Source organism: Lonchura striata, chromosome 24 (genome assembly GCF_046129695.1).
Source record: "Lonchura striata isolate bLonStr1 chromosome 24, bLonStr1.mat, whole genome shotgun sequence".
Lineage (NCBI taxonomy): Eukaryota > Metazoa > Chordata > Aves > Passeriformes > Estrildidae > Lonchura > Lonchura striata.
Genome location: NC_134626.1, coordinates 7,357,742 through 7,381,106, shown reverse-complemented (window position 1 = coordinate 7,381,106; position 23,365 = coordinate 7,357,742). Strand labels below are relative to the sequence as shown.

Sequence of the window (23,365 nt, the reverse complement as noted above, 5' to 3'; positions counted from 1 at the left end):
GATGAAGTTTATGAAGTTTCCTCTCCTCCTCTCACATGATCCTTGTGTGCCATGATCACCCTTGAGATGTGAGACTCGTGTGCCCTGAACGAGTATTTATTATTCCCTTTTCCTTCATCCTCCTTATGGCTTTGCTAATTTGAGAATGGAAGGGGTAAATTGTTGTGGGTGGCAATTCCAGTTTTCTAGAAGATAGAATTGCTCCTTTTGCATCTTTTTTTCCAACAGTGTTACAGTAAACAGGGTTATTTACTGTTATTTTATGAAGTGCATTTTCACCTGCACCAGTGTCATCCAGAGGGAGTGGGGCTCTACAGACCCCATTGCTTGGCTGGTTTTCTGAGTGTACTTTCAGCAACAGACACCTGAGATTGAGGCAGTCTGGCTTCTTTGCTCTTGTTCCCCATATCTGGTGCTGGAATAATAAAGCCTCAACAGCATCTCTGCATTTCTGAGATCCCTGGTTCCAGTTCAGCTCCCTTTGCAGTAAATCAATGTCAGCTTCACACAGACTTCTGAGGCAGCAACATAAAGTTACTTACTTGCTCCCTTTTGTCTTAATTAGTGAACTTTGCTGTGAAGAACTTCCAGACTTTGCCAATAGTGAGGGAAAAGAGGGGAAAAAAAGACCAAATTGTAAAATAAAGCCTTACTCTCAGCTCAAGTTGTAGCTCATGCTTTTACCAGCTGTTGTAGGTAATTGGAATCAGAGGAATTGTTTGCTCAGGTCCTGTAGAAATCTGTAAATAGCTCTGGTTCTCACCAGACCTTTATTCTCCTTCAGAGAAATGTGCAGTTGTTTTGTAATTAAAGTCTCTGCATTATGAAGTGATTTGAACTGCTGTGTTTCTGGGTGTGTAAGTGTGAGAGTGTACTGTCTTGAAATAAGAAAAAAAATATCTGTATTAGACATAAATTTGCTTATTTAAGATTATTATTATCGATATCTGCCTCTGGATTGGGTCCTGCATGCTTTTAACTTGCCTTTGGGTTGCATCCTGCAGGTATTTTGAAGGTGGAGTCTCCTCTGTCTACCTCTGGGATCTGGATCATGGCTTTGCTGGGGTGATCCTCATTAAGAAAGCTGGAGATGGATCAAAGAAGATTAAGGGATGCTGGGATTCCATCCACGTGGTGGAGGTTCAGGTACAGCCTCTGGGGCAGCTGATACACCCCAGTGAAAACAAAACCTGGTTAATTCCAGACAATTAAGGAGCACAGGTGTTCCACTGAACAATGCAATACTGTGTCAGGCCTGTAAACTTCTTTCCCTTGTTAATTTTTGAAAATGCCCCAAAGCAATTTGGATAGAGATAAGTCAGGGCTGTAATCAAAGAATCCCAGAAGAATTGAAAGTATGTTCCTTTCTGTGCATGTGATCCTGAGATGTGTGGGGGGGATTTTAACATAAAGAGCTACAGATAAATATCACTAATTAGGTAATAAAAACAAGGTATTAGGAGGGTGAATTGCTCTAACTAGATTTGCTTTGGAAAATTAGAGGAATGTGCACACTTAGAGTTGTCTTTAAGAGTCTGTGCTGCACCAGTGGGGTTAGACTTACCTGGCTTGTTGCATGTGGGGTGTGCCAGGCCAGCCCCCATTTAGGTTTAGGAGGGATTTTGACCTTCTGCCTGTCCCTTTTTGTTCCCTTGCACCTGCAGGAGAAGTCCAGTGGCCGCACAGCCCATTACAAGCTGACCTCCACGGTGATGCTGTGGCTGCAGACCAACAAAACTGGCTCTGGTACCATGAACCTGGGGGGAAGCCTCACCAGACAGGTACAGCTGAGTCCTGGGCAGCCCTGGCCTCATCACCCCACAGCCAGCAGCCCCGTCAGGCACAGAGCCTTGGTTTTGTGAGGTGTTGTATAAACATCTCTCCTGCTGCTGTTCTGCAGCCCAGGGAAATGGTGAATGCAGTTACCAGAAAACCCCTTGAACTGTGCTTGACACATCGGGGCTTGCAATTAAAAACACAAAACATCCAGCAGGAGTTCAGACTTGCTTGTAATTCTCAGTTTGTCTTTTGGTATTCCTGAATTTTTATTCTTCCAAGTATGTTGTAGATATTTTTATCTGGAAGATTCCAACAGGATTATAAAAATACAGGATGACTTCTTTTCTTACTCTCTTTTAAAAGCCAGCTAAACCACTGAGAACAAACCTGTCTTTTGCACTGACAGTAAGATTTTTTAAGGACATCAATTACATAGTCTCTTCCTTTAGTGTTTCCTCCCTGCAGTACCAGAACACCGATTTAAAAAATCTCCTAAAAAAGTAAGATCAATCTGTCCTAAACATCTGGGGGCTTTGTGCCAGCATTAATGGCTTTGCCTGCCTCCTGAGAGCTGCTCTTCAGCAGGAGGGTGCCAGGCTGGCAGAGCTCAGCAGTGCTGCAGTCCCTGCCAGGCAGGATCTGCTGAGCTGGGATGAGGCTGCTCCTGCCCCACCACCTGCCAGAGGCTTCTGCCTCCCTGCTGGTGAGCTGGGCTTGCTCTGGGCTGTGGAAGTCAGTGACTGGAGCAGAGTAATAAACTCTGGAGGACAGGAGGCACATTGTAAGGTCATGAGTGACTGGAGAGATTGGCAGCAGCTGAAACTCCTTTATGAGCCTTCCCAGGGCACACTGGGGCTTTCCATACAAAGGACAATGCAGACTCTGTTCAAAACCTCATGGTTCTCTGCAGGTTTGAGCCAGGTGAAGCCAAGGAGGGTCTGGGATTGCAGAGAGAGACTGAAACTGGGTTAGCCTTGCCCGGCTTACCCCAGCCTGGGTGATTTTTCTTTCCACGTTGTTGACGTTGAAGAAGCTGGTGGAAAAGCAAGTGAAGGAAAAAGGCATCTGGAGACAGTTTTGAGCCCTTTTTTTGACTCCTTTTGCAGTAATTACACCCGAGTTATGGTGACCCGGACAAATATTTAATCACAGGCCTTGCTAATCCTGTAAATCAAAGCTGTGAAGTGCAGGCCAAGGGCTTGACTCTGGCCTTGGCCTCTGGAGCACGAGCTGTGCCAAGGAAAACAAGAGCCTGTGCAGAATGGGTGTCCTCAGCACACCTTGGCCTGAGCTGCTGGGCCTTGCTTGGTTTGACCTTCCCTCTCAGAGCTTCAGTGGTGAGATTCATGCTTCTGTCATTGTTTTAGCAGCACAGCCTTGGATTCAGATGTGGTGCAGGACGCCAGGGCCTGGTTCAGTGTCAGGAACACCGGGGTGAGGATGCTCAGCTCCTGCACAAACAGGAACCTGGGGCCACATCCCAGCCTGGGCTGGCACAGGATCCTGCAGAAAACTGCACTCTGCACGCTGCCTCGAGGTGTTCTGTGTGAGAGGAGCTGCTTTGTTACCTGCAGCTGGACTAAACTCCTGAGTGCAGGGCTTGGACTTGGCTCGAAATCCAGCGTGCCACATCGCCCAAGCTCTGCAAGTTGTACTTCTCTTTTTTTCATCAGCCTTTTATGCAGCCTGCAGCAAACTGAGCCACCAAGAGTTGGGTTTAGTTACCTCTTGAATAGCAGGTTACAGGTTCACCTTGACAGCTATCAGTAATATATTGAAAAAAACTTTGTACATGGTAAATTTACGTGGGTTTGGTCAACTCAGCATTTAAGCTATTTGACCACCTTTGATCCTAAAATGAGAGTAGCAGATGTCCTTGTGTTTGAGAGGAAGCTTTTGAAGTGTTGGTCATATCCTGGCTCACAGCCTGATGGCACAGCAGCCTCTCAGTGCTTGGAAAGGGAAGTGTGGTCAGAGCCATTCCTCCAAAACCAGTTGGGCCTCCTAGCTGCAAACGGGGCATTTTCTGAGTGCTGATGGAGGGATGAACTTGGTGGCCAGAGGAGCAGCTCAGGGAGTGCCACGTGGTGGAGCAGAGCTTGGAGCTGGAACAAGGCTCTCAAAAAAGCTGTTTTCTGCAGCCATGCCTGGAGGTGAGATTGTTGCCCTGCACCCCACACAACCAGGGCGTTTTGTTGCCTTTGTCAAGGCCATTGGGAAAAACTCTGCCTGATTGAGTATCCCCAGGCTTGTAAGGTTCCCACTTGGACTGTTCCTAAATGTTGCACTGAAATTTTGAGAAGGATTTTATTCCTCTCTCTTCAAGATACTCTGTTGCTGTGGCTGCCCCTGGATCCCTGGAGGTGTCCAAGGCCAGGCTGGATGGGGTTTGGAGCAGCCTGGGGCAGTGGAAGGTCCTGGGGGTGTCCAAGACTGGGGTTTAGAGCAGCCTGGGGGTGTCCAAGGCCAGGCTGGATGGGGTTTGGAGCAGTCTGGGGGTGTCCAAGGCCAGGCTGGATGGGGTTTGGAGCAGTCTGGGGGTGTCCAAGGCCAGGCTGGATGGGGTTTGGAGCAGCCTGGGGGTGTCCAAGGCCAGGCTGGATGGGGTTTGGAGCAGTCTGGGGGTGTCCAAGGCCAGGCTGGATGGGGTTTGGAGCAGTCTGGGGGTGTCCAAGGCCAGGCTGGATGGGGTTTGGAGCAGCCTGGTGCAGTGGAAGGTCCTGGGGGTGTCCAAGGCCAGGCTGGATGGGGTTTGGAGCAGTCTGGGGGTGTCCAAGGCCAGGCTGGATGGGGTTTGGAGCAGTCTGGGGGTGTCCAAGGCCAGGCTGGATGGGGTTTAGAGCAGCCTGGGGCAGTGGAAGGTCTCTGCTCGTGGCAGAGGGTGGCACTGGAGCGTTCCTGCAGCTGCCCTGGGGCCACGTCTGGTCCCTCCTGGGTAGATGTTGCCCAGGGGTCACATCCCTGGCCTGTGTCTGTTTTATTTTATACACTGGGACTTGACATCTCTCTTGCAGTGCGTTGAACTACTTTTCCTTGATTTCCCCAGTGCAGATTTTTACCTGCTACAATAGGAGTTGGCTCTGTTTCTAGGAAAAAACAAACATTTTGCATTTGTGAGTGGACAGAATAAGGAAAGGGGGAGACACAAGATTCAGCCTGGTTTGGGAAGCTGAAAACTCCCCTTGGTGTAGCTTTAATTTACTTTACCTGGTGGGTTTTAGAATTTCAGGCTTTTGCTGTAGCAGTTGAATTGCAGAATTTCAGGTTCTGTCCTGATCCAGTAGAGGAATGGGTGTTTATGCACACACAGGAGTGTGCAGCACAAACCCCTGTGTGGTGTCACATCCACTCCTTTATACAATTTGCCTGTGTGCATGATTGCTTTATGTAGGTGCATGGATTAACTTCTCTTGAGGGGCTGAGATCAGTTCTTAGGCACACAGAATCCCTGGATTGTAATTCTGGCCTGAAAACGTTGGGAGAGTTAAAGCTGAAGTGACATCTTCACACTGGAACTTCATTAGGCCCTGCTGCAGCAGTGCCTCTGTGTGGCAGAGACTCTCCTTTGCCCGGGGGGGGTTTGGCTGGAATTTTTAGGAATAAATGTTGTTCTACATAACTACTGCCAGAGAGGACACAGGGAGCGGGGCTTGCAGGGAAATGAAACGTGCCAGCAGCTTTTCAATTACCTTGCACATTCTCTGGGGACTGCAGGTACCTCCCAGCCCTCCTGATTGAAGGCAGATGTTTGGCAGATGATTTTCCCTGGCAGATTTTGGGGCCCTGTCCCTCTGTGTACCTTGGACTGGCTTGTGTCGCTCGCACGGCTCCGAGCGGCTCTGGCTGCATTTTGAGGTTTCATTAGGCTGCACTTTTATTTAAGGTAAGAGCAGCTGTGTGATCCTGTTTCACTTGGTGCAGGGGAGATGCGAAGGCTTCCCCTTCCCTGGCAAACAGTCAGCACTGCACTTTGCTGCATGGGCTCCTGCAGCCCCTCCTTGCAGGCAGCACGAGCAGGTGCCTCCTGAGGTGTCCTTGTGCACAAAGAACCTGTGTGTGTGTTCCCGGGGCCAGGATGAGCCTGGGGAAGTGAGTTTGCTGAGGAAGAAGTTGGCTCCAAACCTATAGTTTATTTACATTTGGAGATGTGGGAAGGGGAGGATGTAAAGTCACGGGGAAGTGAGGCCTGAGGTGTGGGATGAAGGGAGCACAGAGGTTGATTTGTGAACTTGGAACACTCTCTAGCGAGGGCAGAAGGTTTTGCAGAGCTGGATGAAGGCTGGACTGTGCAGACAGAACAATCCCTGCCTGCAGGAAGAGCTGCCCTGGCATCTGCTGCTGCTCAGTGAAACCCCAGCAGAGCCATTCTGCATTTGTCATCCAGGGAAATGCCTGTGCTCAGCAATTAAAGACTCATCCGTTCCCATCAAGGGCAGCTTTCATGGAAAAGCCCATCCCGCCGACTTCCAGATGTTGTAACTTTGTTTTTCCACCACTGGGATCTTCTTGTGATCCTTGAGCTCCCCCTCAGCACTTACCATGTCCTGGAGTGTCTTTAGTCACCAGCTGAGCAGTGTGTGGGTGCAGGGGCAGCAGGGATGTGCTGACAGGGGTTGTCAGGGGAATTATTTCTGCCTGACTTTCCCACCATGGGGGTGGGCAGGCCCTGGCACCTCTGCCAGGCTGCCCCTGGATCCCTGGCAGTGCCCAGGCAGGTTAGACAGGGCTCAGAAGGGGCAGGGAAGGTGTCCCTGCCATGGCAGGGGTGCAGTGGGATGGGCTTTGAGGTCCCCTATGGATTTCACAGAGGTTCAGCTCTGTAACAGGTGAGAAAAAGGGAGGAGTTGAGGCAGGTAAAGGTTGTGTAACATCCCCAGGTTTGCCCATGGTTTTGGCTGGACAGTTTGGCAAAGGAAATGGGAAATTGGGTTACATTGATGAGAGCAAACCTCTGTGGAGGGCTGGGCTCAGTTCTCAGCTGATTCCTACAACGCTGCAAGCCCTGCAGAGACCACAACCTCCATTTACTGCTTACAGTTTGAAATAAGTGCTGGAGAGGCAGGCCAGATTTTGCCTTACTGATATCCAAATAATTCCACATATTTTCCACCTGGAGCCTTCAGCCAGCCCACTGCCTGTGGCTTTGGGAGCCCTTGGCACACATTGCTGTTTGTGTTTCATTAAAGGGATTTTCACTTTGCTCCGTGGCCAAAGCAGCTGTGGGTGTTGTTGGCTTTTCAGAGCAAAATGGAGGATGAGCTCCCTTCTACCTTTGCTGGTATTTTCAGACACTTTCATGATGAAACAAAGTGTTTATCCAGCTTAAATGTCCCTCTTGATATTATTCCTCCAAATAATGTTTACAGAAAGCCCAGACAGCTGCTTTGTTCCGTGCAGGAAACATCCAAAGTGAGCAGGCAGCCCTGGACATGTCCCAGAGGAGTGAGTTTCCCTGTGAGTCACACTGGAGCAGATGGCTGGGGGAGCCAGGAGGGAGCCAGGAGGGAGCCAGGCCCTGGCTTTGCTGCAGGAGACTGGGACTGGGACTGCTGGGACTGGGCTGGGACTGGGACTGGGACTGGGACTGGGACTGGGACTGGGACTGGGACTGGGACTGGGACTGGACTGGGACTGGGACTGGGACTGGGATGGGAATGGGACTGGGACTGGGATGGACTGGACTGGGACTGGGATTGGGACTGGGACTGGACTGGGACTGGGCTGGGAATGGGATGGGACTGGGCTGGGACTGGACTGGACTGGACTGGGACTGGGACTGGGACTGGGACTGGGACTGGGACTGGGCTGGGACTGGGACTGGGACTGGGATGGGACTGGGACTGGGACTGGGACTGGGACTGGGACTGGGACTGGGACTGGGACTGGGATGGGACTGGGACTGGGCTGGGAATAGGATGGGACTGGACTGGACTGGACTGGGCTCCCGCTGGGCTTTGGCTGAGCCCAGCAGGCAGGTGGGGAGGACAGAGGGAGGATGAGCTGCTCCTCAGCCTGTCGAGGGGATTTCCCCTCAGAGCAAATCCAGCCCTTTATTCCACAGCAGAGGTGCTGCTGCTCGAAGGAGCCTTTAAAAACCCCAGCAACTCAACAAAACCCAACTGTTTGTGGGACATGGCTGATCCTGACTCTGCACTCCATTAAACAGCCTCTTGTAACATCTGGCCTTCCAGAGCACATAAAAATGTTTTCCTTCTGGCAGCAGTTTTTATGGAGATGTAATAATATACGTTAAAAAAAAAAAATCTATTTTCAGATTCTGCTTCTTAACCACAGAGCTGGGCCTGTCCAGGTGTGGAGGAGGCACAGCAGGGAGCCTGTGGCAGTAACTGCCCCACTCCAGCTCCCAGCTGCCCCAGATTTGGGCAATTTGCTGATAGTTCCCAGCTCCCCATGAGGTGTGGATGTGTGTTTGTGTAATTCAGGTTTGCATTGTCCCTGCACTGCAGCTGGATCCCTTCTCCAGGCAGTGTCTCCATTCCCTGTAAACAGTCTGAAGGCAAAATTAAATGTCCTGCTGCTCTTTCTCCCCCTCTTCCAGGTTATCTTTTGCCTTTGGGGGTCCAACTAAATTACACGCTTCCCCAAGCCTGTTACAGACTTGGCTTATTAGAGGAAACCTGTAGCTGGCCCAGATCTTTAAACTGCCCTGAGGGAGGGATAGGAGCAGATGGATAAGAGAATTCAGTGGGATTAGCAAAACCCTTTGAAGGCTGTTCTTCCCACTGCATTTGTCTCCCAGTTCTGTTTTCTTGCTGTCTCAGCAAATCTTGCTGAGGTTCCTGGGTCTGATGTTCATTGTTCTACACTTGGCTGTGTCTTGGCCACAGTTTCCACCTCAGGAGCTGGGAGGATGGACTTTCCTTGGCACAGAGGCCATGGGATGGGTGCTGCAGCTGCAGGTCCAGCTCCAGTTCTGATGCTGGGCTGGTTCAGGGAGCCGTGTCCTGCCCAGCTCGTGCACTGAGGGCATTGGTGTCACTGCACTCCCGAGTGCTTCCAGCTCTGAGTTTCTCCTGCAGAAGACCCTTGGCTGTTCCGTGGTGGGGAGGGAGTGGCTCTTGTGGGGCCTGTCTGCAGCAGGGCTTACTCCATTCCTGGCTTTTTATTGCACCACATCTCCAGCGTGTGCCTGTGGCAAGTGCTGGGAGTTTCTCAGCTCCTTCTCCTGTGTTTGCACACGGGGGGAGCTGGTGGCCCCCTTCTCCCAGCCCTGTGGACACTGCCCTGCCCCCAGATTCCCTGATGGATGGATCTGTGCTTTCCTTTGCAGATGGAGAAGGATGAGACTGTGAGTGACTCCTCCCCACACATAGCCAACATTGGGCGCTTGGTAGAGGTGAGTGCAGGTTCTTCTGCCCAAATTTGGTCTCATTCCTCAAAATTCTGTTGCACTTTTCTTTACCAACGACTTGCTGATTCCTGTTGTTGCTGGGTGTGTGGTGGCTCAGTGCTGCTCCTTCCTTCCCTTCCAGCTGTTTGTGGGCACAAAGCCACCCTCTGCCCCTTGTCTCCTGCTCAGCACTGCAGTGGTTTCCTGGCACACGGGTGTTCCATTCCTGAGCACCAGTGAGCAGCTTCCTACGCTCATATTTGCTTTTGCAGCCACTTCTGGGCAGAATTATTTCGAGTCAGGTTGCTACACAGCACTGCTCCTTGGACTGAAAGTTCAGCGTGCCTCAAGTGCTTGTGAAATCCTCTGGAACTGGGTTTAGTGCAGGGTTCTGTGGCAGCTCCCAGTCCTGGAAGCTCAGCACAGGGAGTGGAGCTGCTCAGAAGGTGTAGCACCACTTCACTGTTTCACTGCACTGTCCTGACTGGTGTTCCAGATTTTCTTCATTGTTATAGCCGAGAAAAGGGGAAATTCTCAACTCTGATGCATTTTTAGGGAACTGGGAAATTAAAGAAAGGCAGCTATTTCTTTTTTGATTGCTTTTTTAAGTTTTTTGCTTGAGTGAAAGCAATGAATGAAAAAAAAGCTGCTTTGTTACAAGATCTCTGTCCGAGCTCTGTCGTGCCGCTTTAAAGAGCAAGTCAAGAATTCACAGTCAGCCCTGGACTCTTGGGTGTCCTGCAGGAGCCTGTCAGTGCCGGGAGGCTGCACGGGAGCCTTGGGGTGCTGCATTTTCCTCCTGAGCAGAGCTGGAGAGAAGCTGCCCTCTCGTGGTGCAGAGCTCCCATACCTGGAGAGAGGGACAGGAGGGCGAGCAGGAGCAGAGCCCCGCTGCTGGGACAGGAGCTCGGTGGGGTCTGGGTGCTGGGAATGCTCCAGGGCTGTGGTCACAGAGACTCTGGGGCTGCAGCATCCCTGCAAACAGCTGAGGGCACTGAAGAGCTGCTGTGTTACTCTCTTTCCCAGGACATGGAAAACAAAATCAGAAGTACACTGAATGAGATTTATTTTGGAAAGACAAAGGACATCGTTAATGGGCTGAGGTAAGGGACCTGCAGTGGGTGGGGGGCCCTTTGCATCCCTGCAGTGCCACCCCAGCCTTGAGCTGCTTGGTTTTCCCCTCCCTGTGCTGTGGGACAATTTTTGTTGTGTGGAGTTCAGGGAACTCTTCTGCTGCAGAAATCTGGAGCAATGTTTAAATCCCTTGTTCCCTCACCAGGAGCAAAACGGCCCAACTAACACTTGGTTTTTTTTATTATTTTTCATTAGTTTTATTCTTCACAGTCTTGCAAGCTGTACTTAAATTCTGTCTTCTCTTTCTGCTGTCCTTAAAAATAGTCCCAGAATTAAGTCATGACATGAATGGTTTGTGGTGTTCCGGCTTTGTTTTAAATTCTGTCTTTCTCTCAACACCACTGGTCAAAATACAGTGTAAGAGAAGAGATTAAATTCCCTGTGCCTTTCTGTGGGGAAACTGTGCTGTACTTTTCAGCCCCTGCTCATTCCTGGGCAGGAATTGGACATGGAAATCCCAAGCTGGTCATTCTTATGCTCACAGAGGAAAGTACAGAACTGTGATGCCAAATCACTTCATTTTAAAGTACAGAGAGACCTCCCAGCACAGTGTGGTAATTTAGAATAACCAAAGGGCACAAGTAAATGCTCTGCTCTTCCCTCACACACTGAGGTGTGGAAAGGGAGAGAAAAATGGTGTTAATCAAATATTGGTGCTGCTGTGTGGGCAGAGGGAGCAGCAGGACTGTGGGAGGGGTTCTGGGTTCTGCCGCTCTGGGTTCTGCCCCAAGCCCAGGTCAGAACAGCCTCAGTTTCCTTTGTGCTGAGCAGGGTTCAGCCAGGAAGCTTTTATTAACACGAGAGGGATCTGTAATAGAGCCTTTCTCTTGTGAACGTTGTCTTGAGCTGTTGTGGTTGAACCTCTGCTGTGTCTCCCCATCCCTCTGAGTCCTGGCCCTGTGTGCAGCTCGTGCTGGGAGCACCTGGAGCCCCTGGCTCCTGCAGCCTCTCCCTGCTCCTTCTCACCTGTGTGTGTCCCCTCCTCCTCCCTGGAGGTTCCCAGAGCCCCAGCTCCGTGTTACTGAGTTCTTCTGACTGTTCTTTTCCCTGTTTGCTCCCTGGTTTCCCACTGCTCTCTGTAGATCTATCGATGCTATTCCTGACAACCAAAAGTATAAGCAGTTGCAGAGGGAACTTTCTCAAGTGTTGACCCAGCGCCAGATCTACATCCAGCCTGATAATTAAACCAATCCAGGTACCCCTGCTGCCTGTGAGGTGTGAGCCAGCACTAAACCAGGACTCACCAGCCCAGCCCCTGCATGGTAACGGGAAGAACTAACCCCTAATCCCGCAGGGAGCAGCCAGCCCGGCCAGCCCTCAGCGCTGTGGTTCTTGTTCTCAGTGTCACCTCCTCCCCCTCGGGAACCTCAGAGCTGGGGCAGGATTTACCACTTCTCACTCTGGCTTGGGAGCAGGAAAGGAGCACGTGGTTCTGTGCCTGGAGTGCTGGGGGATTGGGCTGCTTCAATCCAGAAGCCCCAGGACTCTGTCCCTTGGGCACCAGCAGTTTTTTACACCTCTGGTACACCACTTCCACGAAGAAATTCCCTGTAATCCCAGTGTACTCCTTGCAGAGTGAAATCTTGGGAATCTCACGGTTTGGAAAAAGCAAAGACTGGTTCTTCCCATGACTGTAGAGTAAACGTGTGCTCACCCACACGCCCGTCCCCGTGAGCCTGCTGGAGTTTGAGTTTCCCTGGAGCCTGAGATGCTCCTGCTCAAGCTCAGACTTGGCCAGGCTCCATTGCTCTGCAGCCTCCAGAGGGATTTGTCGCTGTGCTCATTTGCTCTGGAGCTGAGAGTGTCAGGGGCACACAGCAGTGACTAACCCTGAGCCACCTTAACCTCCCACTCCAGTTCCTAACCAGTTACAGATGTTGTTTCAAACACATTCAGCTGACGAAGGGGGAAACTCACTATTTGTTGATAGTGGCCAAGAACCACTTCTTCAGCCTATGACAAATGCAAATGTAAATGTATATGTTTTTATTAAAGCAGCAGAAGTCTCCAGAGACAAGAGAATGGAAATACTGTTACAAAAATGGTAGGAAAATCACCACCACAAAGAGCAGCCTTGTTTACAGGAGACAGCAACCAGGGAAAATGAGGTTGCTCTGAATCACAGAATCCCAGACTGGTTTGGGTTGGAAGGGCCCTTAAAGCTCATCCCATTCCAACTCCCTGCTGTGGGCAGGGAAATCTTCCACTGTGCCAGGTGCTGTAAAGGCTGTGAAATGTGGTTTAGGTGGGGAGAAATCCTACCCAACTGGATCCTGCCACTTCTCTGTGGTAGCCACTCTGGAAAAGTTTGGTTCTGGATAGAACCCATTCTATCAATTTATTTAAGAGGGGCCTTTTTAAAAGTGGAAATTTCTGTCTGATTGAAATCAGAGGTTCCTCCACAGGCATCTCCAGGGCAGCAATCCCAGGTGATTCCTGCAAGGTGGAGCTTTTCCTCTGAACTTTCAGGCAAAGGGAAGCCCTGCAGTAACCTTGTGGCAGTGTCTCTGTTCTTCAGCTGCTTTGATCACTCATTCCTTAGGGAAGGTACAAGAGGCAAATTTGAGAGCAGAACCTCCGGCTGCTTTTCCCACTGGTGCAAAGGCTGGTGAGAGGTTCCGAGGTGACCCTGGGTGTCCTGCAGAAGGGTCAGAGCTGCCCAGCCCGGCCCTTCTCCAGGTGGGGCTGGATTTTCTGTGGGGAGCAGGAGCTAACCCCCTTCGCTCTGGGACGCTGGGCTTCTTCCAGTCCGTGCCACAAACCCTCGGGAATCTCCCTCCGCAGCCGGGGCTGGGCGGGGCTGCTGGGGAAGCCTTCGGTGCCAGTCCTCGCCACAGGGAGTTTGGCTTTGTGTTCTCACCGAGTGGTCACTTCTGCTTCTCCGGCGGGCAGAGCTGAGCCGGCCCAGGGGCTTCTCCTTCCTCGGACTCCCAGCACTGCTCCCAGCCCTCCCCTCCCCGCGCTGCCTCTGACCCGCCTTTCCTTCTTCCCCGCAGGTCTGTGCAGACTTTTGCAGACAAATCAAAACAAGAAGCTCTTAAAAACGACCTGGTGGAGGCTTTGAAGAGGAAGCAGCAAAGTTAAAGTCCTGTCAGTGCTAACCAGCCATGCCATGCACTCGTTAGATTCCTTTCATAGAGAATCATCCCCCGCCCTTTTCTGTTGGTCACGTCACGATTTGCATCCAATACTCTCCATGCAGCGCCATCCTCTCCCCATGAATAAAGCTGTACAAACTTTTTCAGTCTCTGAGGCCTACTTTGCACCACATTTTACTATCGAGACCTTAGGCTATGTTTCTGTAGAAGTCCATGTATTATTTTTTTTTCTCCCCCCCCCCTTTCCCCACCCTCCCCCATTTATATACATCACCACAGATCATTGTTTGTCTTTTCCTCCCTCACCCCTCCTGCCTTTTGTTACATTGGTGTAAAAAATGTAAAACAAAAATTTATTAAATACTGTGGTGTGTGAAAGAGGAAGAACTGGAAAAACAAAAAAAAAAATAGAAAAATAATTATTCCACGTATGTTTGGGGGCTGGGCACAGGGGCTGGCTGGAGGGAGGGAGGGAAGAGAGGGTGTTCCTTGGGGTTGTACAATGCTGAGTAACCCAGATGTGCAGGAGATGGCGATTTCGAGACCTGCTGAAAGTTCTGCTCTTCTATAGCCTGGTTCCAAGGCGCTTTTCTGTCAATTTTTATGGAATGCAAAAGGGGTTTTTGTTTTGATTTTTTGTTTTTTTTGTAAAGCTTAAATTGAATCTACATCTGATACTTGAGCCTCCATACTAAAAAATGGAAAAAAAAAGAAAATTAAAAAAAAAGACTAAAACAATAAAAACAAAAAAAAAATATCCCAGGAAGATGTTTGTGTGATTGTGTCCTCCTTGTTTCCCTTTCCTTCCTTGCAGGGTTTCTTGGGGTTTGTGTTTTTCCCACATCCAGAAATGTTTGTCTGGAAGGGGGTGTGGTGTCCCACTGCTCTTTGGCCCTGTGTTACTCACACTGCTGCCCTTCCCAGCTGCTGGGGTTGATGCTCCAGGCATCCAGCAAACCTTTGTGCAGGTGCATTCCGGGGAGAAGGGTCTGCCCAGCTGTGCTGGGTGTGCCCAAAGTAGCCCGGGAGCTCCTGTGCCCAACCCCGGGCAGAGGGGCTGTGCTGGGGGGTGGTTCCCCCCATCCCTGCTGACCCAAAAGCTCCTCCCTGGTCCCCGTGTCCCCTGTGACCCTGAGCCCGCGGTGGGCAGAGGCACCTGGCCCAGCACACGGTGCCAAACCTAATCCTGAGGGAGCACAGAAAGATCTGCTGGGCTCATCCTGCCCTGGGAACTGCCCCGTGTTGTTGGAACTCAAAATGTCCCTCAGACATTTCTGGAGGTTCCGGGCCCAGGTCAGAAGCATTTGAGACCCTGGCAGGCAGCTGGAAACAGCTGTGATTTTGGGTTTGAGCCATGGAATGGGTTACCAACCTTGCAGGTGGAACAAGGAGTCACAAAAGATTAGATATTATAGTAGAAGTAGTTACAAAACAGAGGGGAATTTTTTTTTTTTTTAGTATTGTACAGGGGGGTTTTAGCACTTGTACAGGGGGGTCAGAAGTTCTAAGATGGAGGAAAGTGGGCTGATCCTGTTCCTCCTTCCTTACCTCCATGTTCTTGGTGATGTTGGCACTCACAGATTGGTTTAGAGTAGAAAAGCACTTGGTAATATCGGTAATAGGCATTGGGAAAAACTGTAACCATGTAACACGTAATGTACCATATAAAAGATAGAAAAGCACCATTTAATATAGGTAATAGGCATTGGGGAAAACTGTAACCAAGGAACACGTACCATATAAAAGACAGCAGCAGTCCTGGCAGGGAGAGAAGAAGCAGTCGGGGTCAGAGAGGATGTCAGGGTGTGTGTGTGCCTCTGCCTGAGCTGGGAGCAAACCACAGCAGCCCCAGAAGAAAATCTTTTAGATAACTTGCAATAAACTGCCTTGAGACCAAACAACAGAGACTGCTGAGCCTTTCTTTGGAAGCTCGGGTGGGAGGAGAGATTTCACCACCATATGGGACCCCAGAGCAAGCCTGGGGTTCCCACACCGTGCGACCCTCTGCAGGTGGGGACTGTTGGCATTAACACTGACTAATTAATGTGCTCTAATTGGCATTTGTACTGAGACCTGTGTCCCACCCAGACCCCTGCACGTGGCCAGAGCTCACCCTGGGCCTGCAGGAGCTCCTGTGGGACACAGGCTGGGAAAGGACGGGATCCCCCAGGGAACACTCTGGGATTTGGCTGCTGCCTCACAGTTCTGCCCCAGCACAAACCTTTTCTGAAGCTGGAGATGTTTGTGTGAGCTCTAGAGCCTGGGAGGGGGAAGCTCCTGGTGAGGTTTGGTTCCCCTGTCCCTCCAGGGTGGCTGGTCCTGCTCTGCCTTTTCTGCTCTAAACATGTGCCTCTGCAAAATCCTGAACAGGGACAGGGCTGCAGTGACTTGGAGAGATGGGAACCTCGGGGAGAGCCTCAGGAATTTCCAGCCACCATGAGGTTAATTAATCCATGAGGTGCCTGTGGGTGTGTAAGCTCTGTGTGCAGCTGCTCGCCTTGCTCCATCCCAAGTAAAGTCAGAGTAAATCAGTTTTGTACCTAACTCGTGCTTCAGGTGCACCTGTGGGGACAGACTGTGAGATATATATATTAAAAAAATATATATTAAAAAAAATATATACACACTCTTTATGGCAGAGGTTTTCTTTGTCCAGGTTTAGGAAAAGCCAGTATGTGACAATTATTTAGTGTTGCGAGTGGCAGAGATGAGGGATTTGCTCATGGTTTGGATTAAAACAGGATATTAATTGCTCTACAATTCCCAGGGAAAGACAGGAAAGGAAATGTTGCTGGCTTCAGGATGAGGTGAGCAGCCCCTTTGCCTGTGAATCCGGAGGGGCAGAATTGTGAATTAATCCAGTGCAAACCCACTCACTTGGTTCAAGGGGCCCAGAGAGAGTGAAAAATACATTTCCTTTCTGAAGACAGCTGGGTCAGTTCCGAGTACCGGCCCAGCTCGTTTCCATGAACCTGCTGCTGCAGCTTGGTGGGCACTGGGCAGCTGGAATCCCAGCTAATGTGAGATCCAGGCTGGGCTGTGGAACCATGGATTGGTGTCCTCCATGTGAGGACAAAGCTGAGCGACTTCCTTGGGAAGGACAAATGCCATGGACTGGCCAAGGAATCATAAATTAATGCAAATGGAGCTAAAGCCAGAAGGGACACGATGCGGGGTATCAGGGAGCTGGAGAGGGGAAAGGGAGGCAAAAGGAAGAGCTGATAGCAACTGCAGGAAAAGGAAAGCTCTTGTTTCCACAAGGCCAAGCTGTGATAGTGTTTCCTGAAGGGTCTCCAAGCTTTGGTTGGTTTTCCTCATTTTCCCAGGGAGACTGAGCTGCTCATCCCCAGCAGGAAGGGCTCAGGCCACGGGAGGGAGCCTGGCTACACCTCCACTCTCCTGCTGGGGACACAGCTTTTCCCAGACCAGCCTGCTCCTGTCCTGCCCTGGTCAAGGAGCACTGTGCTGAGTTCAGGGCCCCAGAGGGAGATAAACTCACCAGTGCTGGGGATAAACTCATCAGGTTGATAAAATCATCAAGGAGAGAGGGCAGGAACTGAAAACCAGAGCAAGCAGAGAAGCAGCTCTTCTGCTGGGGAACAGCAATGGAGCAACTTCCCCAAGGAATCCAAGCAATTAAAACATGGGTGAGGCAAAAAATGAGAAGTCAGAGAAATGGGACTGTGAGACTCATTAGGAAAGAGGCAGGAGCTGCCAAGTAGAGCAGCAAAATGAAACCAAGGGAGGCAGGTGGGGAAAGACATGTTTTATAGATGGGTGAGCCATGCTGATTAAAATAGGTGTGGACTGAACACTTTGGTTCTGCTGCTCCTTTCCCACTGGATCCAGCCCTGCGTGCCTTCCAGAAGGAGCTGAAGGGGAGCTGTGAGGTCACAGGGGTGCTCGTGCCTGTGGCAGGTCAGCCATCCCACTCACGCTCTCCCCACATTTTTCAGCACCAAGGAAGTTCCAGATCCCCCTTGGCAGGTGCAGCAGTGACCAGGCTCAGCTGTGGGGCACCGGAGCAGCGAAGAGCAACTGAGGTATCCAAAAATTCCCTTTTATCCTGAAAGCATCATTGGTATCCAAGAGGCACCAGGTGTCCCAGCAGCATCCTCTGCCACGGCTTCGGCAGCACAACGTGTCACCCACGGGCTCGGGGCCTCTTCTGCCAGGAGCCACCAGGATGGGGGGGCTGGTCTGCCCAGCCCTAAGGCCACCTTCCTCATCTGCATCGTCCTCCTCCTCCTCCTCTCCCTGCAGGGCAGGTCCCTCTGTCAGCTCTCCAGGCTCTCATCAGGCTCCCCCAGGAGTGCATCCCTCTCCTCGAGGGTCCCAGGCCGTCCTTTCCGATAGGCCAGGAACTGGAAGGAGATCTGGGGAGAGGTCAAGGCTCTGCACTCACAGGGCGATCTCGGGGATGCAGGGGTGTCAGCACCCCGAGTTTGTGCCAGGGGAGGTGGGAGTGGGACGAGGAGCTCAATGCACACCAGGGGCTGAGGCGTTTCCCAGCTGCTGCAGCACCACGGATGCCCCAGGGAGCAGCATCACCCCACCCTCCTGCACGGCCCTGCTGGCAGGCCGGGATCCCATCCCAGGGGAAAGGATACAACCACGTCCAGGGCCAGGACGCCCAGGCTGCCCACGAGCCAGGGCAGGTGGTGCAGGATGTAGTCACCTTGGCCCTGGCCTGGCTCCGGGTTCTTCAGGAGGACACTGAGGCCGTACAGGGAATTCCCCAGCATCACCAGGGCAAAGAGAGAGTAGGAGACCCCGCTGGTGGATCTCCTCTTGTACTGGGAAAAGAGGGAGAGGAGAGGAGCTTGGGTGCAGCTCTCCTCAATCTCTCTACAACATGCTATTAATCATGCTCTCCCCCAGCATTAAAAAAAGAGAAGTGGTGATTCAGTGCCCAGAGTCTTTTAGCTCTCCTTTGGCTTGTAAATAAGACAAAATTAAAGCCCCACCATCAAAATATCAGTAGGTTGAAGGGAGGTCAGAAAAATAGAGAGAAATAGTCCCTTATAGAATGATCAGAGATGGGGCCTGCGACCTCCGAGCAGAGAGGAAAAAGGAGAAACCCCCTGGGGGAGAAAGGAGAATCCCCCGAGGAGAAAAGAGAATCCCCGGAGGAGAAAAGAGAATCCCCTGGGGGAGAAAGGAGAATCCCCCGAGGAGAAAAGAGAATCCCCAGAGGAGAAAAGAGAATCCCCTGGGGAGAAAAGAGAATCCCCGGAGGAGAAAAGAGAATCCCCTGGGGGAGAAAGGAGAAACCCCTGGGGGAGAAAAGAGAAACCCCTGGGGGAGAAAAGAGAAACCCCTGGGGGAGAAAAGAGAAACCCCTGGGGGAGAAAAGAGAATCCTCCCGAGGGATAAAGGAGGCTCCCCAGCCCCCTGGGAGTGACACTGAGGAGAGCCCTGGGGTCCCAGGCTGGGCACTCACGTTGGTGCAGATCTGGGGCACTCGGGAGCACAGGTAGAGCACGGAGGAGATGGAGCCGATGGTAAATCCAATGATTTCAGTCCTGGAGAAAGGCTGCAAGGCAGGGGCGGGGACATCCCCTGGGCTCAGAGCCCCAGCACGGCCACACCCAGCCCCGCGTGTGCCCCGCTCCCCTCCTCTGACAGCCCGGCGATAATTACAACTGATAATTACATGTCACTTTGCCACAGGAAAACAGCCAGTGCAATGTGTTATAACAGGAATTGGGTTTATTTGCATTGTTCGGAGAGGTCCTTTTCTATTGCCAGAGCAAAACTATTTTGCAAACCTACCTTCAGTTTCAGCCAACTGAGTTACCTTGCTGCACTTTCTTGCTTGTTTGATTTTCAGCAATATATATAAATGGGGATAATTAGAAAAAGAATTAAAGGGGATAAGTCTTACAAATTTCCTGAAAAAAGGAACCACTTTTTTTTTGTCCATCGTGTGCAGCTATCTGATATAAAGTCTGTTTGCAAACAGAGAAGTGGGAAATGTGAGGTTTGCTGACTCTTGAGCAGGCCCACAGAAGTGCTTGAAGTTCAAAGTGAAAATGCCCTGAAATGTCTGAAATCCTGCAGCAAACTGTTCCTGAATTTTGGAGGAATCTCTGGAAAAGTTCTCTCTCCAGTGCCATCTTCCTACACTCTAACAGTCTCCTGGAGAACAATTTGGCCCTAAAATAGGAACAGCCTCTAACCCCAAAACATGTAGTGGGGTCCAGGGTGTTTTTTTGGGATCACAGCATCCAGCAGGCCATCCCCACCCAGACTGTTATCCCAGATTTAGGAACTGGCTCACCTTTGGTCCAAGCTCATCCCCAGGAGCTGACAGCAGAGACCTCCCTCTGAAAGGCCCCGGAGCCTCGGTGCTGGCACTGCCCAGGAGGGAGAGGCTGGGCAGGGACCCCAGGGACAGGAACACAAAGGCTGCGTTGATGGGAGCAGGGACTGCAGAGGCAGACAGAGCCTGATCAGGGGGAAGCCAGCAACGCCCAGCAGCCCCAGGGGTGCCAGGACCCTCTTGGGCTGAAGAAATCTCCAAACCCCCCCTTATCTCACAAAGGGACTGAGCAACCTCTGAACTCTCCCTTATCTCACCAAGGGATGGGGCAGTGGCTGCTGTGGGTGACTGATGTGATTTATCTCCCAGTGATGTGCCCAATTTGTACCTTATCAGGGAGGAAACTGCTCCTATCTTGGTTTCTTTGTGTTTAGGGCTCCATTCCCACTACGAGATTTCACTGTCTTAAGTCACTCTCAAATCTCTGCCAGAGCAAGCCCTGCTGTGGCTTATTTGTTAGCAGTAATAAATTATTTTTCAGTAATTTTTAGTGATTATATTTAGTAAACAAGCTCTCCAGCTTAACAAAACTATGGATCTGATGGGTCAAATACCAATTGGCTAATAACTTTCCATGTCTTTACTAAGTTAATCACCCCAGTCCCAAGGAGCCTGTTTGGGGTTCAGCAGTGCTGGAAAGGGGATTTCCTCTGTTTAAACCCTGCAAGAATTTTTCACTCCAGTTGAATAGACAGGAACTTCCCTGTCAAGGCTGGAGCACTGACCCCAAATCTGGGAAAACTTCCCCCTTTCCCTTCCAGCACTGCCTGAGTTAGGAGTTCTGTGATTCCCAGCTCTGAGGAGGAGTCACCACATAACTGTGGGGGATTTATTTAATTCTGTGCCCAGTGAGGCTCATGGGGGGTTGTGTTCAGCCTGTGGGGGTGGGTTGCAGGGTCTGCAGAAGCCCCAGGCCCAGCCTGTAGACGTTTGTTGGCTTTGGCCCTCCTAGAGGCTCAAATTATCCAAGGAAAAAATCCCAACCCAGCAAGCACTAAGAGGCATCATCTAATAACTGTGCCTGGAACCTCCTGGGCTCCCCCTCTCTGCCCCCAGTGCCCAGGGCAGCAGAGGCCCCAGCCCTGCCCAACTCACACGCTCTGCCCCTGTTCTTCACCCGGTAGTAGCAGTAGAGGGAGAGCATCCCCAGGTCTGCCAGCACGTAGTAAATGGCCGTGTACACCTGCGGGGAGGGGACGTGCTGGGGACACCCGCGGGCACTGGGATGGTCCCACAGGGTGCTCCCTGCTCTCCCGGTGTCCCTGGGGGAGAGGGGAGGGTGCTGAGGTGGAGAAGGGAACAGCCCCGAGGGAGGGAGAGGAGATAACCTGGGGTGAAGCAGGGAGCATCCCTGGAGAGAAGGGAAAACACCAAGAGGAGAAAAAGGGAGCATGCCCACGGGGGAAGGAGGGAGCATCCCTGGGAGTGAATGGAGCATACCCTGGGGGGAAAAGGGAGCAAGCCCAGAATGGGAGAGGGGAGCGTTTTGTGGGGGCAAAGAGAGAGCATCCCAGGCAGTTTGGGTCTCTGGCTCCCAGTGCTGGATAAAGCAGCTGCCAGCCCCTCCCTCCTGCCTGGAGCTGGGGCGTTTGAGAGCCAGCCCCGGTACCTGCAGGGGCAGCTGATCAGCCAGGAAGGAACCGATGAGGTTGAGGAGGTCTCCGCCCAGCCATCCCAGCAGGAAATAGATGGAGAGAGCCTGGTCCATGATGCCCGTTCTGCAGGCCTGGTAAAACTGCCTGTAGAGCATTGGCAGAGGCACAAACATCACCCTCAGCTGCTTCTTCGCTACCTGGGAGCCATCCCCAGGATTCCTGTGGATCCCAAAGCAGGCACGGGAGGAAAAGCAAGGCCACGAGCTCCCCTGACCCCAGGCAGAACTCCTGAGCCCCTGCGGCGCTCAGCGAGTGCCCTGTGGGAGGAGCAGGGAGGATGATCCCTGCAGGATCCTCCCGTCTGGTTTCGAAAGAACCGTGACCGCTCACGTGTCCCTCTGTCACCCTTGTGTCAGCACTTCCAAGCACCCCAGGGCTCCCGGGGACATTCCTTCTGCCGTGTGACCTGTCCTGCCGGCCCTGCACGTGCCTGACGCGGGACATTCCGGCTGGCAAGCACAGCGACAACACCGCGGCCACCGCCGGGGCTCCGGGGCTGTGCTGCTGCTCCCCTCGCCCCAAATGTGCCGGGCCCTCGCTGCTCCTGCCGGGAGCTTTGAATCATTCCGGCACCTTGTGCTTGCGGCCCCGTGTCTGCCATCCCCCGGGAAGGGCTGCCCGGCATGTGGGGGTGATACCCGGGGATTCGGGAGCGGCACCCAGGGGATTTAGGAATCGTACCGAATGATTCGGGAGCAGTACCCAGGGACTCGGCAGCGGCACCCAGGCTTTCGGGAGCAATACTCACGGGAAGGATGCGGCGATGAAGCAGGCAATGGAGCCCAGCCCCAGGACGATGCTGGCGACATCCCGGCCGTCCTGGGCACACTCATTGAACACATCCATGATCCAGCGGGAGCCGTTGGGACAATCGGAGAGATTCCCGAAGGGGAGACCCCTCCAGCGCCGCGCGGCCATCAACCCGCCGGGATAACACTGGGGAAAAGGGAATAGCACAGGGAAAATTGAGTAACACTGGGAACGAAAGATCTGTGGGAGGGACAGGTCTGGGGCTCCTCCAGGTACTGGTTCATGTTGGAAAAGATGGATTGTTAGTGGATAACACGCCTTTATTTGGCTTGGGTTTGCTGCCAGCCTGGCAGCGTTTGGCCTCAAAGGAGAAACAGAAGAAATAAAAGAAGAAATAAAGAAGAAATAAGAAGGAGAAAAAACAGGAAAACAAGGGAGGAAGGGGAAAAAAATAAAGGAAAAAATAAAAGTAAAAGAAGGAAAATGAAAAGGAAAAAGGAAATGGAGGGGGGAAAGAAAAAAAAAAAGAAAAAAAGAAAAGGAAAAGAGAAGAAGAAGAAAAGGGGAAGTGAAAAAAAAAAGAGGGGGAGGAGAATAAATAAAAGAAGCCGAAATCAAACCAACCTATCCTCGCAGCACCGGCACTCGTCTCTTCACCGACGCGGTTCACAACTGTATTTTTCCTTGAAAACCCGCTCTTTTCGAAACTTGGGCTGCTTTTCTTTACAAACCCACGACTCCTCAGCCACCCGCCGGTTTTCCTCTAAGGCTGTCCCACACCGCCGCTCTCCGCAGCCCTCAGCCGCTTGCTCGGGAAGCTGCCGGCAATCGGCGATTTTTCACAGACCCGCAGCCTGAAGTCAGCGAGCTTTTCCACAGAAAAAAAGTGGAAAAGCTTTTCCACTGCCGTCCCACACGATCCCCGCGGGTCCCGGCGCTGCCTGTCCCAAACAACCCGCGGTTCTCCCCGGGCTCCCGGCGCTGCTTTTCCCAAACAACCCGCGGTTCCCCCCGGCCCCGCCGTGTGAGGGCGGGCGGGCGGGCGGGGCCGCGCAGGCGCGGTGGCGACGCGGGCAGGGCCGCGCAGGCGCGATGGCGGCGCGGGCAGCGATGGCGGCGGCGGCGGGCGGGGCCGCGCAGGCGCGGTGGCGACGCGGGCAGCGATGGCGGCGGCGGCGGGCGGGGCCGCGCAGGCGCGATGGCGGCGCGGGCAGCGATGGCGGCGGTGGCGGGCGGGGCCGCGCAGGCGCGGTGGCGGCGCGGGCAGCGATGG

The 23,365-nt window shown here is 52.2% G+C and overlaps 2 protein-coding genes across 3 annotated transcripts in view; one reads left to right on the top strand and one right to left on the bottom strand.

The window, feature by feature from the left end:
- The window catches only part of CAPZB (capping actin protein of muscle Z-line subunit beta), a 58,659-nt gene extending 44,531 nt beyond the window's left edge, over positions 1–14,128 (top strand). Inside the window, exons 5-10 of one of the 2 annotated variants that reach the window (XM_021533779.3) lie at positions 1,005–1,146; positions 1,665–1,781; positions 9,071–9,136; positions 10,157–10,233; positions 11,347–11,459; positions 13,261–14,128. In XM_021533779.3, coding sequence (XP_021389454.1) covers positions 1,005–1,146; positions 1,665–1,781; positions 9,071–9,136; positions 10,157–10,233; positions 11,347–11,449 — 505 coding nt within the window. In that variant the 3' untranslated portion in view covers positions 11,450–11,459; positions 13,261–14,128. The remainder of the gene's footprint in view (positions 1–1,004; positions 1,147–1,664; positions 1,782–9,070; positions 9,137–10,156; positions 10,234–11,346; positions 11,460–13,260) is intronic. The other variant, XM_021533780.3, reaches the window with a different exon arrangement.
- A 2,985-nt stretch (positions 14,129–17,113) lies between these two features.
- Positions 17,114–22,260, bottom strand: SLC66A1 (solute carrier family 66 member 1). The gene is made up of 7 exons (XM_031506613.2): positions 22,091–22,260; positions 21,297–21,426; positions 20,783–20,870; positions 19,646–19,794; positions 18,806–18,898; positions 17,973–18,158; positions 17,114–17,738 (listed from the first exon to the last, which is right to left on the bottom strand). The coding sequence occupies exons 1-7, from the start codon at positions 22,258–22,260 to the stop codon at positions 17,640–17,642; spliced, it is 915 nt and encodes a 304-aa protein (XP_031362473.2). The 3' UTR covers positions 17,114–17,639.
- Between the last annotated feature and the right edge of the window lie 1,105 nt (positions 22,261–23,365).

Bases quoted from the DNA above. Each gene is read 5' to 3' on its own strand.
- SLC66A1 (XM_031506613.2), bottom strand. From the start codon at position 22,260: ATGGCCGCGCGGCGCTGGAGGGGTCTCCCCTTCGGGAATCTCTCCGAT. The intron at 21,427-22,090 runs GTGAGTATTGCT...AATGCTCTACAG, and splicing joins TTCATCGCCGCATCCTTCCC to GCAGTTTTACCAGGCCTGCA. The intron at 18,159-18,805 runs GTGAGTGCCCAG...CTCTTTTCCCAG, and splicing joins TGCCCCAGATCTGCACCAAC to TACAAGAGGAGATCCACCAG.